Consider the following 14,895-nt stretch of genomic DNA (forward strand, 5'->3'; position numbering starts at 1 on the left):
ACATATATATATATATATATATATATATATATATGTTTTTTCTCCAAAACAATGGCATGCACCTCAGTATGCACCTATTGTCTAAGCAAACGTAATATGTTCACAGAAACACTGTACTTTGATTTACTTGTTATTGTGTTCAAAAGACAGTGTGAAAAGATTGTATTGATTGGGTTTTGATTTGAGAGTCAAGGTTGTAAACTCTGCCCTTTAACTACCTGTATCTCAGAACCAGTGTGAGCTACAAATCCTATTTGTGATATTATATGGTTTTTGAGACAAAATGACAGTTGATTAGAAAACCATGATGAAAGAGCTGTGAAATGATGGCCACATCATCAACATCCATTTTTCTGGTCAGGTCTAAACTGCAAAGCAGCCCAAAGACATAAAGCCTTCATCTCTCAGTTGATTCATTCAATCTTATTTCAGAGCAGTTGATACAATCTGATGGAATAGTCTGCTCTAAATACTGAGCTGTGGAGCTGCTCTCCAGCTGTTGCTTATCCCAAGGTAATAAAAATGGGACAAATCAGCCCATAATCCCTCCTCAGTCCCTCCATTGTTCTTGGAATGATGCTATGCTAAAAAATGGGACCTTCTTAGTATTCTAAGTAACATCAGCATCTGCTGAATTTCTCTCTTTGTCATGTTTTCTTAGGCATTCTATCAGAGTTTGTGAGCAGCTTCAGGCATTTCAGTGATTGAAAATATTCTCATCTTTATATTCATTGGTGACCATCCATGTGGTTTTGTCTTCATAATGAGACAACAGAAATTTGTTGCAGTTTTGCATAAATGGACATTTAATTTGTGAGAATATGACTTTTTGCAGTAACAAAACTCAATCATTTTAATTGTGTGATTTGTTTGTTTGGTAGGTATATCAGTGACATATTTGATTTAGACTTGAAGGCTCATAATGGTTCAGATTTTAGATTTTGTTAAAATTTTGCAAATTTAAGCTTTTATCTTCTAATCTTCCATCTCATCACTCCTACATATTATCAAAGTAATCATAAAGAAATAAATGCACTGTATGTTGAGTCTTAATTTATCCTGGTTCAAATGACATTCACAGTGTACAATTCAAACACAATTTTTCTCTCCAGTGCCAAATTTACATGTGTGCTACATTTTGTTGCAAATTCTTGCAAATGCAACATGAAGAATCTCTAGAACTCGAGCAAATAAGAGTCTGCTGCTTAAGAACGATTTCTTTGAGCTCATAATCATGAACATTTGAAAGGATTCCATCTTTTTCTGGCCAATGTCTTACTTGTTATGTGGAAAAGGTGTGCCATCCACCCTGTACTTGATTATTCTTTGTTCACAGCAGGAATTGCCATTGGTAATCATGGTAGATCATCACAAAGCTAATTTCTATGGAAGGAGTTGTTCGCTACACTGAATATTGAAGCATTACAATATGATATTAGTCCTGAAGTCTTGAACGGACTTTACTGACCCTTAACTTGCACTGTAAATGGAAGTTAGCCTATGGCTCTCATGAATATTTTAACATGATTCTCATAAATTACTTTTCTTTAATCACAACTGCTTAATTAGACATTTACTCTACCACATACCCCCTTGGAAAATGCAGTTTATCCTCCTGATGATTTTTTTCTCTCTCTTTTTCTTTGCAGGTTTCCCTGATTTTCCAGGGAGTGCTCTCTCTTTTTAGGGATGGAGGTATTGCAGTGTGATGGCTGTGACTTCCGTGCTGAGTCATATGATGACTTGAAGACCCACATTCAGGAAGTACACACTGTTTTCTTGCAGCCTGCAGATGCAGATGAGTCTGACTCTCTGAAAGACGAGGATGAAGATGAGGAGGAAGACGAGGAATATGAGGATAAGGATGACAAGGATTATACGCCTCCTAAAGCTGGAATGAGTATGCCTACCACATTAATTCAGATGTTACAGTTAATTTGTTGAGGATTAGGAAACACTGTTTTCTGTTCCCATTTTAAAGGACTCTTCATAGTAGGATGATATTATACATTATTAAGTAGAATACAAAATATTGAATTGTCGCTGGTTTTATTGACAGAATCAGCAGAAAGTCTAAATAATAACAGCAAAATGTTACTGAGTTACTGTTTTTCTCACATACTTTCTCGTCTTTTCAGGCCCCAACTCTACAGACAATTCCAACCAAACTCCACAAAAGCAGACAGCTGAAACCCATCTGCCGTTTTACCAGTGCAAGTTCTGTGTCCGTTACTTCAGATCGAAATCATTCTTAAGAAACCACACCAAAAAAGTGCATAATGTTGTAGAGGAGGATTCAGATGCAAGTATCTCCTCACAGACAGCTAAACAACCCAGCTACACTGTTATAATGCACAATGACCATTCAAAAGTGTATTCCTGTCAGTATTGCACGTACAAGTCTCCACGCAAAGCAAGGATAATGAAACACCAACTAATGTATCATAGCAAAGTTCCCTCAGAGAGGGCTGGAGATCCTTCAACTGAGACTGGAGAGGAATCTGACTCAGCCAGTGGACTCATGAAGGGAACATTTGCCTGCGAATGGTGTGACTATCAGACTGACCAGAAGGACAGCTGGACTAATCACGTGGTAAAAGAACACAGCGACAAGGTCAAGATAGTTTCCTGCATTGCGGAGCTGGAAGGGGAGACAAGTGCAAGCTCACCCAGACCAGATTCTCCCTCCGCTTCCCGAAGCCCGACTAGATCAAAGATGAGTTTAGCTGGAAAGGAAGAGTCAGTAGGAAAAACAGTAGAAAACACATTGGAGAAGTCAGTCCCAGAGATCTCATCTTTTCAGTATGCACAGATAAGTGCAGTAACACCCAACAGCACAGGTTCCTCTATTTTGTCCAAGAGGTTTGCTTCATCTGATGTCTCTAACAGTGTCATAGACATGGATGCCAACTTACTTAATGAAGACGATTCTAGGAGCAGCTTAGATGATGATGATGATGATGAGGAGCTGGGCGATATAGATGATCCCAGCTATACTGGGACCCTGTCAGCAGATGCAAAACAGCTTTTAACTGATGATGATAATAAACTACTGGAGACTAAAGGAATACCATTTAGAAAGTACATGAACCGATTTCAGTGCCCCTTCTGCTCCTTCCTCACCATGCACAGGCGGAGCATCTCCCGCCACATTGAAAACATTCACCTTTCTGGTAAAACCACAGTGTATAAATGTGATGAATGTCCGTTTATTTGCACAAGCCCTCTTAAACTAGGCACGCATAAACAGAGCCACAATTCCTCAGATTTAGAGACCATGGACCTAACAAGTGATAGCCCAGATCCTCAGAATGACAGTGCTGCAGAGCCAGTCAATGGGGGTAATGTAAGTTCCAAAGTCAATGGAAAAAAGGTAACCAGCACATCAAACGACCAGCCGAATCCTCATCGCTGCACACTCTGCAGCTTCTCTACCACGACTCTGAAAGGTCTAAGGGTTCACCAGCAGCATAAGCATTCCTACTGTGATGACCTTGATCCCGCTGTCTTTGAGAGCCAGCTGACTGACCAGCCAGACTCTGAAGTGGACGCTTCTCCAATCTTTCTACAAAAAACCCAGACCTCCATTTTAGGACTTGCCACCAAAAAGCCCTTAGTAACAGGGAAAAGAGCCAGGAAGTCTATTAATGACTTGCCTTTGGATTTGTCCTCAGTTAAGAAGAGAACTAGAATTGATGAAATTGCCAGTAACCTTCAAAGTAAGATAAGCCAAAGCCAACAGGACATGATTATAAACCTTGATGACATGGATGATGAAGATGCAGGAGAAAATCATGCCAGTGCTGATAAAGAGGATACAGACCATGACAATAAAAACCCTGTCTTTACTTATAACACACAAGAGCCCCATGCAAGAGAATCAATGATCTCGCACGAGGGAGGCAGGATAGGGAAAAGAAAAAGCAACCCTAAGTCAAAACCTAGAAACATTCCTATTTCCCTAACTCTTTCAGATGATAGTGAAAACATCTCTGCTGACCCCAGTGACAGTACTATTCAAGAGAACGCTGATTATTCAGAGGAACCAGGAACTGCACGTTTCTACTGTAAACACTGTGATTACCACAACAAATCAGCTCGTAGCGTCAGCACCCATTACCAGAGGATGCACCCTTACATCAAGTTCAGCTTTAAGTACATCCTGGACCCTGAGGACCAGAGCGCGGTCTTCCGCTGCTTAGAGTGCTACATTGAATACACAAATTACAACGATCTACACCAACACTATATGGATCACCACCCTGAAGCAAGCAATGTGCTCAACTTCAATCAACCAAATCTTGTATACATGTGCCGCTTTTGTTCCTACACAAGCCCCAATGTCAGGAGCCTAATGCCCCATTACCAAAGAATGCATCCTACAGTGAAAATTAACAATGCTATGATCTTCTCCAGCTATGTAGTGGAGCAGTCCCACAAGACAGGCGAATCGCAAACCCTGAGGGAAATATTAAACTCTGGCCCCAAGAATTTTAACTCAGCCACGTCAACCCCCAGGTCCTCCTCCAGCCCAGTTCTGAAGACTGTCTCCAAGACCCCTGAAGCCAGTGCTGAGACAGACCCTCTCAAAGAATCTATAGGTGGCAATGTTGTTGTCTATGATTGTGATGTTTGTTCTTTTGCTAGCCCCAACATGCACTCTGTTTTGGTCCACTATCAAAAAAAACACCCAGAGCAAAAGGCGTCTTATTTCCGTATACAGAAAACCATGAAGGTCATCTCAGTGGATCAATCACAGTCTGCAAACTCTTCATACAATCTCAGCATGGCTACACCTCCAAAACAACCAAGCACAGCACTGTATGGATCAGATGAAGAAATGTACTACTGTAAACACTGCGTGTACAGCAATAGATCTGTTGTTGGTGTGTTGGTCCATTATCAAAAGAGACACCCAGAAGTAAAAGTGACTGCAAAATATATCAAACATGGTGCTCCTACCCCTGGTTTGATGAAATTAATGGACGAATTGCAAATTGCAGCTCCCAAACAGTTTATGAAGCAGTTTCAAAACAATGGTCACGATGGCTCGAACAACTCAAGCCCAAAACCAGGAAGTGGTGAGAAAGGTGAGGACGAGCTGTTTTTTTGTCAGCACTGTGATTATGGCAACCGCACTGTAAAAGGAGTGCTTATTCATTACCAGAAGAAGCACAGAGAAACCAAGGCCAATGCTGACCTTGTACGTCGTCACACTGCCGTTGTCCGGAGTCAGCGTGAGCGTGCGCAGATGGTTCAGTCGAGCAGTGTCTCTTCTGCTATTATCCAAGCCCCTCCAGATCCTGAAAATGCTACGTCCCTGCGTTCTCTTAAGTGCAGACACTGTTCCTACACATCCCCTTACGTGTATGCCCTGAAGAAACATCTGAAGAAAGAGCACCCCACTGTGAAAGCCACAGCCATGACCATTTTACACTGGGCTTACCAAGATGGCATTCTGGAGGCTGGCTACCACTGTGAGTGGTGCATTTACTCCCACGCTGAACCCCAAGGCCTACTGCTCCATTACCAAAGACGCCATCCTGAGCACAATGTTGATTACACATACATGGCCAGTAAGCTATGGGCTGGTCCGGAGACCACCCAACAAGGGGGAAATATGGAAACTAAACATTACAAATGCAGAGACTGTGCCTTTGAGGCCTGTACAATATGGGACATCACTAGTCACTATCAAGCAGTCCACCCATGGGCCATTAAAGGGGATGAATCTGTGCTTTTGGATATCATCAAAGGAAATGGCTCAGCTGAAAAGATCCACCAGCAGGTTGCCAAAGAACATGCGTCTTTCAATTGCCAGTCTGTTGAAGATGATGGAGCACTGGTCATTTCCACCCCACCTCAAGAAAGCAATCCCCATCCTCCCCACCCACGTCTTTCCATCTCTAACAATCCTTATCAGTGTACTGTATGTCTGTCAGAGTACAACAGTCTCCATGGCCTCCTCACTCACTATGGGAAGAAGCACCCAGGCATGAAAGTAAAAGCTGCAGATTTTGCACAGGAGGCAGACATCAACCCCAGTTCTGTGTATAAATGTCGTCATTGTCCGTATGTCAATTCCCGCATCCATGGTGTCCTAACTCACTACCAGAAAAGACACCCTTTAGTGAAAGTCACTGCAGAAGACTTTGCGGATGATATAGAGCAAATCGCTGACTTAAATGACGGAGATGATAAGTGCAAAACTCAAAGGCAGGGCTACGGCGCATACAGATGCAAAATGTGCCCGTACACACATGGGACACTGGAGAAACTCAAAATCCATTATGAGAAATATCACAATCAGTCGGCCTCTGATATGTTCACTCCCTCTATGACAAATTTCTCTCCCAGTAAAGAAACAGAGCCAGTAGCTGAATGCAGTGCTAGTAATTTATCAAGCGCAGCAAAAGTCCAGGAGGTCAGTGAATTGGATCTTGCCCTCTCCCAGTTACCTATCAACAAGACAGAGAAACATGCTATATTCAAGTGTCAGCTCTGCAAATACTTTTGCTCTACCAGGAAAGGCATTGCTCGCCACTACCGTATCAAGCACAACAATGTTCGTGCTCAGCCAGAAGGTAAAAACAATGTCTTCAAATGTGCTCTGTGTTCGTACACAAACCCTATACGCAAAGGTCTGGCAGCACACTACCAGAAGCGGCATGATATTGATGCCTATTATACCCATTGTCTGGCTGCTTCCAAGACTATGAGCGAAAAGCCTAATAAAGTGGTGGCACCCCCGCCATCAGAAGGGGACAATTCAGAAATGAGTGAAGACTTGCGTTTGGCTGTGGAGAGACGAAGGTGCTCTCTTTGCGCCTTCCAGGCCTTCAGCAGGAAGAGCATTGTCTCACACTACATTAAACGCCACCCAGGTGTCTTCCCCAAGAAGCAGCATGCTAGCAAGCTTGGTCGCTACTTTACTGTTATCTATGCCAAAGAGCCTGAGAAGATTGCTGTCAGTGCAATGGCAGAGGAAGACAAGGAAGTGCTGGAGGTTCCACTTGAACCTGAGCAGGACAGAGAAGTTGAATGGCTGCCATTCAAGTGTCTAAAATGCTTCCGGTTGTCCTTCAGCACAGGCGAGCTGCTCTCTATGCACTACAACGACCACCACAGCAATGACTTGAAGAGGGACTTTGTGGTATCGCCCAGTCTTGCGGATGAAGACTCTGAGTTGTACCAGTGTTCTCACTGTGAGCTGAAGTTTCTGGCTCTCCCAGTTCTGGCCAAACATCTATTGAACCACAATGAGGAGTTTCAGAAGAGGGCCATGAGGCAGGAGAGGAGGAGGCAGCTTCTCAGCAAACAGAAAGCTGCAGAACTACCTGAGACCAAACCTGAGAAGGTGAGTGGAGATACAAGTCTTCTTTAAGCCTTGTAAATGAAATTATAAAACTCATGCACACACATCAATATACTCTAAATCTTCTGATGCCATAGTCGCAAGGTACCACTGTCTATGATACAACAGGTGTTCCTCTTGGAATTCATGTTGTTGTTTTTTTAAATTGATGGAAATATCTCAAAGCTAAATAATGTATCACTGAGAGTATTGTTAATTTATCATAACATGACTTTATAAATCTACAGTCATTGCAGCTGTAGTAGTAGTCCTGTTTGGCCAAAATGGAATTAAAGAGATAATTTTTGTTTCAAATTGCCCCTTCAATGTCACTTGGAATATATAACGATAATATAATGATGTGTGATAATTAGTTTCATAATAAGTTCAATAAAAATACCATTGATCTTTTTTTAATGTATATTTGAGAACAATGACAGTCTCTAACTTCATGAAGAAAAGGTAAATCTAAAGGTTCTTTTTATGTCATTCTTTGTCTGTGAGCAGGAAAGCCCTGTAAATAAAGCTCCCATAGGATTCAGGTGTAACTTCTGCATAGAGGTGCACCCCACCCTCCGGGCCATCTGCAACCATCTTAGGAAGCACGTCCAGTATGGAGAAGTCAAAGAGGGACATGTCAAGGTAAATGGAGTTTAATTTATTTTTTAATTTCAAAGACAAACATTTGTATTATTTAAAGAGAGATACACTACTCACAAAAAGTTAGGGATATTCGGCTTTCGGATGAAATTTCAGAATGTACATAAAATGCACTATAACCTTTCCAGGTGATCTTAATTTGAACTTCTTTACTTAAATGCCCTACTTTCATGATATAATATCACTGTAGCATCAACTTTTTACATTTTCATTAAATTTCACCCGAAAGTGGAATATCCCTAACTTTTTGTGAGTAGTGTATATTACATCAAGTCTGAATTTTGGAAAATACACTTCCCTCCCAAGAGTTAACGTAGATGAAAAGATTGATATCACTTTCATATTTGCCAAAAATATATAAAGCAACAGCCAGCAGCTAGTTTACTTAGCTTAGCATAAAGACTGAAAACAGGTGGAAATTTATAAGGTTTAAATATGCTTTTATTTTATTCGGACAGAGCCAAGCCAGCTGTCTCTCCCTATGCTAACCTAATATGCTGCTAGTTGTAGCTTCATATTTAGTGTACAAATTTGAGAGTGATATCAATCTTAGTATCTAACTTCAACACAAATAAAAATGAATGTATCTCCCAAAATATCAAGCTATTTCTTTTTAACAAATTATGCAGCTACTACTTCAGAGATCAAGCAAATGTACTCCTAGTTTTATCATTATTTTATTATTATTATTTTCTTAAACAATATTTGAAAGACTCACTTTGTCTGTCACTAGTATTTCTGTCTAATCTAACTCTCATCCTCCTAGCTCTGCAGTGATCTGTTTTACTGAACTTGGGTTCTGTTTCCCATTTTGTTTATTACTGACAGAGGCTTCTGGGTAGACAGTCTGTCAGCTCCCCCCAGAGAAAACATGCAATGCTGTCCCATTGCGGGGAGGGGTAGTGGAGGACAGAGTGGTGAGCCATAACTTTTAGGGCAGCGGCGGGTAACCATTCAAACATTAGTATTCCACTGAGGCTGCCAGTGAGGGGAACAGGCCCAAGGTTCCAACGCCTTACCCAAACGAAGGCCTGGTTCTTCCGTCAGACACTGAAGTTTGTCTTTTATGTTTTTAAGAGGAGATGGTTTGGGGTCACTGAGAGTGATACAGTGAAGTATTACTTAGATAACAGAGGTCTACTAAAATAATGGGACTTGACTTTTAGGTGTATTCATATCATGGGATACCCTGACAGGGTTATGGGTTAACTGCAAACATTCATGACTTACAGTATCTCTACCAGATGGAATATACTGTATGTTTTACACATAACACAGGGTAAAAATGAATGTTGCTTTTTATAGTATCATGAATACAGTTTGAATCTAGCAATGAAACTGCAATGGTTTCTGATACAGTTGGATGAAGAACAGGCTGACAGTGCAGTCATGGCAGACTGGATGGCAAGGTTGGGTCTGTGGATGCCACATCTTATTTATGGCTGCATGAAGTGCAGGGTCAGGTCCTTCCACAGAAAGAATGAGCTTCCTTGGGGCAATAAAAAAGTCATGGTGATTGTCTGTCCACTTGTGACGACTATAGAGCCCAGCCTGCGCTCCAGCAGTTGGAAGAAGAAATAGGTGGAGTAGTTTTATTTTTGAGTTGGTTTGTGTTGTTGGTAGATGTGTGAATGTGTGGTGTCTTCGGTTTTAGCTCTTTATCTGTTTCGTTGTATGACTGTTTTTTTATCATCCCATTTCGTTTCTGGGTGATTTAGCAGCAGCAGGGCAGCAGCTAGTAATGAAACAGGTCTAGCAGCCAAACAGAGGAAGATTATTAATCAGAATAAATCCTTGTTGTTTGGTATAAAGATAAAACTGGGTGCATATTGTGATTGATTTTGTTATGAATAATTTTATTGCATTTATTCTTATTCTTAGAGTTATACTGTTTATATATATATATATATATTAGAAAGATGGAGGAGATGTGGGAATAATGTAATAAAGCTTCTGGACAGATAAAGGGGTTGGACTTGTGTGTGTGTGTGGTGTGTCAGTAAATAACAGCAGACTGCAGAGTTTCACGTCATAGTTGGAGTTAGCCTAAGGTTACTGTTAAGGCTTGCTATTACTGGGCTCGACTCAGTCATGTTTTTCAGCCATTCGTTCTTTAGAGGCACCTTGGAGTATTTTGAGCAAGTGTTTTGGCTGTTTCTGAAGTATTTCAGGAAAATGTGTTGCATAGAAAGGCTTTCAGGTCAATGATATACCCACATGTTGATCTTCCAGTAGCCAATACTCAAGCATAGATTTACAGTGAGTGAGAGAGAGAGCTGTGACCAAAACTTAACTGAAAATGACTGCACTGGTACAGCATAGACAAGCAGAAGTGTGAGACAAATGCTCAACTTTGCTTATGTAGTTAATATGATTTGCTGGATCTCTGAAAAGCGGTTGGAGGTGCCAGCCTCTAAGGCCCTGTTTAGACCTGCCATTAACATGTGTCTTGGGTGATTTGAAGTTGACAGCTCTAAGCATGTCAGTTCACACCCGGCGTTTAAATACATCTACAATGGCATCTTGAGTGACAATTAACATTTTTACCTATAACCCTTCTCCTTGTACTGCAATGTTGTGCATTCACATAATTTAAAGGCTTTAACAGACTAAATCAACCAGCACAGAAAAGTTACTAAATATCTGATACTACTTTGTTTTGCAGCAGGAAGTCAGCGAGGTCCCCCTGACCCTGCCTTCAGAGAGCCTAACTAATGGCGACCTGGAGGAGGATGAAGCAGCCGAAGCAGATGACCTCGAGAGACCTGCGGCTACAATGATGGGCCCACCCTTGGGTTCTACCGTTTCTGATGGTGTTACTGTTGCCACGGAGACACTGGAATCAGAAACAGATGCAGTCGAAGGAAGGGCAGCGGCCCTTGTGGCTGCAGCGAGGGCCGTAGTGTCAGGGGACCAACTGAAGCAGCGATTAACAGCAGGGGGTCACCCATGTGCCCAGTGCGACCGAGTCTTCATGTCCATGCAGGGACTGAGGTCACATGAGAGGAGCCACTCAGCCATGGCGCTATTCAGCAGAGAAGACAAATACAGCTGCCAGTACTGCCAGTTCGTCTCACCCTTCCGACACAAGTAAGTAGGGAGGATACGGTCCCTGGAAAATAGGATGGTACTTTATAGGGAGTAAATTTCAAGTTCAGCTCTAATTGATTTGGTGATACCCGCAGTTACTGGTGGTTTAATATTACATCAAACTTTTTCTTTTACTTACTTTTTCAGAAGAGCAACCAATGGATCGTTTTTATATTTTACTCAACCAAACAAGTTTCCATTGTTTTAAGAAAGAAGTTACAGCCCTTCCTCTATGGCTGTGGCTGCTCCTTCTTGTTCCATTACTCCCTTGCAATTAAAAATCATCTGTCATAGTCAGCAAAAACCTCTTATAACAGACAAACAAACAAATTGTGCTTCCTGTGTCTGCTTCACAATAAAAGCCATCCTGTGATTTGCCAGTTGAATGCTTTTAATGTGAAGCAGTGTCAGTTGGTGATGTTTGACTTGCATTAGCAGTAACTCATTACAGCTGTGATATGGCTTGAATCCACTATGCATGACAAGGCATTTTTTAATGAATTGTTGAATGGTTAAAACATTTAAAACTACTTTATTGTGAGGTAATTATAGAATCTAAATAGCCCAAATGGCTATTGCTGAAAACATAATGGCCATCAATAGTATCAAAAAGTTTTTTTTTTAATTTGCTTTCATTTTGAGAGGTGTGACTTTCATGTCAATTTGTAATTTCAATAAAAAGTCATTTGTTTGAAGTGCTATATCAGTGTACCCACACCCTTAATACATGCAATATGTAGCCCTGGTAGCAGTATATTTTAAACTCTCACCCTTATACACCTTACCAGTCTAACACCAGCTGTTCTGCAAATCAACTGGATGTTAAACTCATTTTGTACATAGCACATTTTTACACTTTATTCTGTTTGCCCTACCACAATCTTCTCTAAGATTCTCTGCCTCCTAGGAGAGTAAGACAAACATTACAGCGAGACAGACATTTTGGTAGTGTGATTTGTTTTATCCATCACAGAGACACACAGAGCGAGAGGGAAAGAGAGAGTCCTCATCTCCTCTGAGCTCCCAGGTGTAATCCCTCTGTACTGTATGTGCCCTGACCCAGAAAGAAGCCGCATTCCCATGCCACCTAGGAGGCTGGCATTAAAAACACAGCCACTGTCCCCACAGGCACTCACACACTCATTCCCACCAGGGGATTGTGGGTAGATGAGTTCACCCCACGGCTCCTTGTTCTGTAGTCATTGGAAATGTGCGGCTGTTGTTTGTGAGGTAAACAGAATTGAGCGCTTTAGATGCTGCTGAAAAAACCCCGCTGTTGAAATCATCAAAGTGGATATTGTAGAGTATAGCTCTGTCTTTCTTTCCTGGACTCTATGATTGTCACTTTCTCTCTTTATCTGCTATCCTTTTGTCCCCATTTCATCTATTTTTTCATGTCTTTTATCCTCTTATCTCATATCCCCCCTTCTTGTTTTTTTATTTTTTTGTGTATTTTGTCTCATCACCAGTCTGGACAGACATGTGCAGTCTCACCACGGGCACCACAAGCCCTTCAAGTGCAAACTCTGCCCCTTTAAATCTGCCTACGTGAGTCGCTTGAAGAGCCACCTGCATAAGGCACACACAGGTAAAAACAGACACACACACACATATTAAATCACATCTTACAGCTGTATCCATGACTAACAAGGTACTTTTGGGCCAGAATAGCAGCCTCCTGTTTATCATCTTCCACATAAAGATACTGTGCTTGATTTAGCTTATCCAGCGCAATGCAACCAGTGGATTAGATGGAGGAGCAGTTTCACCATTCACTGTGTACATTAGATACACACATTGGATTCAGGTTTTAGAAAAGATGGTCCAGATGAATGTATCGTTATTATTTAGAAACATGGTTAGAAGAGACCCCCAGCAGGTATACCAAGGCATACAGGTGTCTGATTCTTCGCCTGTAAACGTTTTTTGTTTTTGAGGGAGCCAGACGGCAGACAAAGGCATAGACATTCAAGCAAATGCAAAAAAAGCCCCACCTGAGCAATCAATACATAAGCAAAAGAAAGGATCTTAACACCAGCAAACTAGAAAGGCCAATTTTCAAAAGACATTTAAGTGCTCTCAGCTATCTGATTGGAGAGAACAAGAAACAGCAGTAAGAGTTAACAACTGCTGTGGATAATTGACCTAAACCAATTTTGAGCTGTGATTACATTTGAAAAGGGGAGTTTGGTGATTTTGAGCATTTTGTGAAAACCATGAGAATTAAATTTCATCGTTGTGGCTCAGTTCTTTGTCTTTGTGCCTTTGCTTGCAGTCCAACAAGCTAGAGATACTTTAGATTGATTGTCTTAGTCCAAACATGTTCTTACCAGAAACAGGAAGATATCTGCAAGTAGTTTCCTTATAAAACCACTTCTGGCAAAAACATGTAACAGACAGATCAGATTTGGCTGTCACACTGACGCTACTCAGCACGCTGCTTGCATTCGGTTGTTAAACAAATGTATTCAACAGCTACAGGAAGCGAGATGCTATAAATCCTCCATGGGCATATTTAAAACTCTACCAGTGTTTGCCAATCAACTTTGTAACTTTTAAACTGCCTACAAGGAAAGTTGGAATGTGAATCTGACTTATTATGTTATTTCATATGTTTATGTTTATGTGTGATACCTCAAGATATTTCCATTTGAATTTTAATGTAACTTTAATAAACGTTGCAGCTCAACATTCTTTTTATCAGAATTATGCTAATTAGTCCAAGGGGAACACCAAGGCGGTACTAGATGACATATTTGTTACAGATTGACTCAGAGGGAATAGCTTTGTGTGTGGCGGAGGATGTGTTTATTATCACCATGTTTTTTTAATAAAGAATCTTCAACCGTGTACAGATCCCTGCCAATCCTCATCTAATGCTGCCACTGTACTGTAAAATTCATATAGCAAGTTGCTGACTTGTGATTGAATGATTTTTGATTTTCCTTCAGGTGAGCAGCACACATACAAGTGCTTGTCGTGCCCCTTCTCCTCTATGACCATCAGCCAGCTGAAGGAGCACTCTCTGAGAAACCATGGCGAGGCCTTGACTCTCCACAAACTCCGGGCTGCTACCCAGGCTGCTCATGCCTCCCTCAGGCCCTCCCGGGTGGCTGGTAATGCAGAGCAGACTCCCTTGGCCCCAGATGGTAATAATGTCATTTAATGTATATAAGATCTTATGAGAGGCTTGTTAAGCCAGATTGGGAAATCTCAATTGGGCATTAAAGCATTTTATTATATGTTTTTTTTATATAAAACAGACTCTCTATATAATGTATATTATATGTATGACTGACTGCAAATAACAATTATTATCATTATTAATTATTCAATTTATTTTATAAATTAATTAAAATAGTGAAAACTGTGCATTAGAATTTTCCACAAATGGAAAAGGAAATGTACTCAAATATGTTGTTTAATTCGACCAGCTGTCCAAAGCCTGAAGAGATTCACTTAACCATCATTATATGACAACAGCAAAGCATGAAATCCTTACATTTGAGAGGCTGTAACCAATGCATGTTAAGCATTTTTACTAGAAACATTACAAATATTCTAAAAAAATCAGTTATCAAAATAGTTGCAGATTACTTTCTTGTAATTAACTAAATGATTGACTCATTGCAGCTCTAGCATATATGCAATGCTGAGTGCTCTTTAAAATAAAATAGTGTAATATGTCATCAAATAAAACTCACAGCAACGTTTGACCTAAATATGTAACCATGTTTGTTGAGCCTTTTCATTGTTAGACTACCAAATGTCCAGTGTGTAACATTTAAGAG

At 40.8% G+C, this 14,895-nt stretch overlaps 1 protein-coding gene across 5 annotated transcripts in view; it reads left to right on the forward strand.

Moving 5' to 3' along the window:
• znf462 (zinc finger protein 462) overlaps positions 1–14,895 on the forward strand; it is a 50,756-nt gene that overhangs the window by 21,819 nt on the left and 14,042 nt on the right. For 4 of the 5 annotated variants that reach the window (XM_035668385.1, XM_035668386.1, XM_035668388.1 and 1 more), the window contains exons 2-7: positions 1,650–1,900; positions 2,139–7,357; positions 7,862–7,996; positions 10,680–11,104; positions 12,574–12,692; positions 14,056–14,253. In XM_035668385.1, coding sequence (XP_035524278.1) covers positions 1,690–1,900; positions 2,139–7,357; positions 7,862–7,996; positions 10,680–11,104; positions 12,574–12,692; positions 14,056–14,253 — 6,307 coding nt within the window. In that variant the 5' untranslated portion in view covers positions 1,650–1,689. Of the gene's footprint in view, positions 1–1,649; positions 1,901–2,138; positions 7,358–7,861; positions 7,997–10,679; positions 11,105–12,573; positions 12,693–14,055; positions 14,254–14,895 lie in introns of those variants that run through there. The other variant, XM_035668389.1, reaches the window with a different exon arrangement.

Source organism: Morone saxatilis, unplaced genomic scaffold (assembly GCF_004916995.1).
Source record: "Morone saxatilis isolate NCDOM2014 unplaced genomic scaffold, NCSU_SB_2.0 Contig21, whole genome shotgun sequence".
Taxonomy (NCBI): domain Eukaryota; kingdom Metazoa; phylum Chordata; class Actinopteri; family Moronidae; genus Morone; species Morone saxatilis.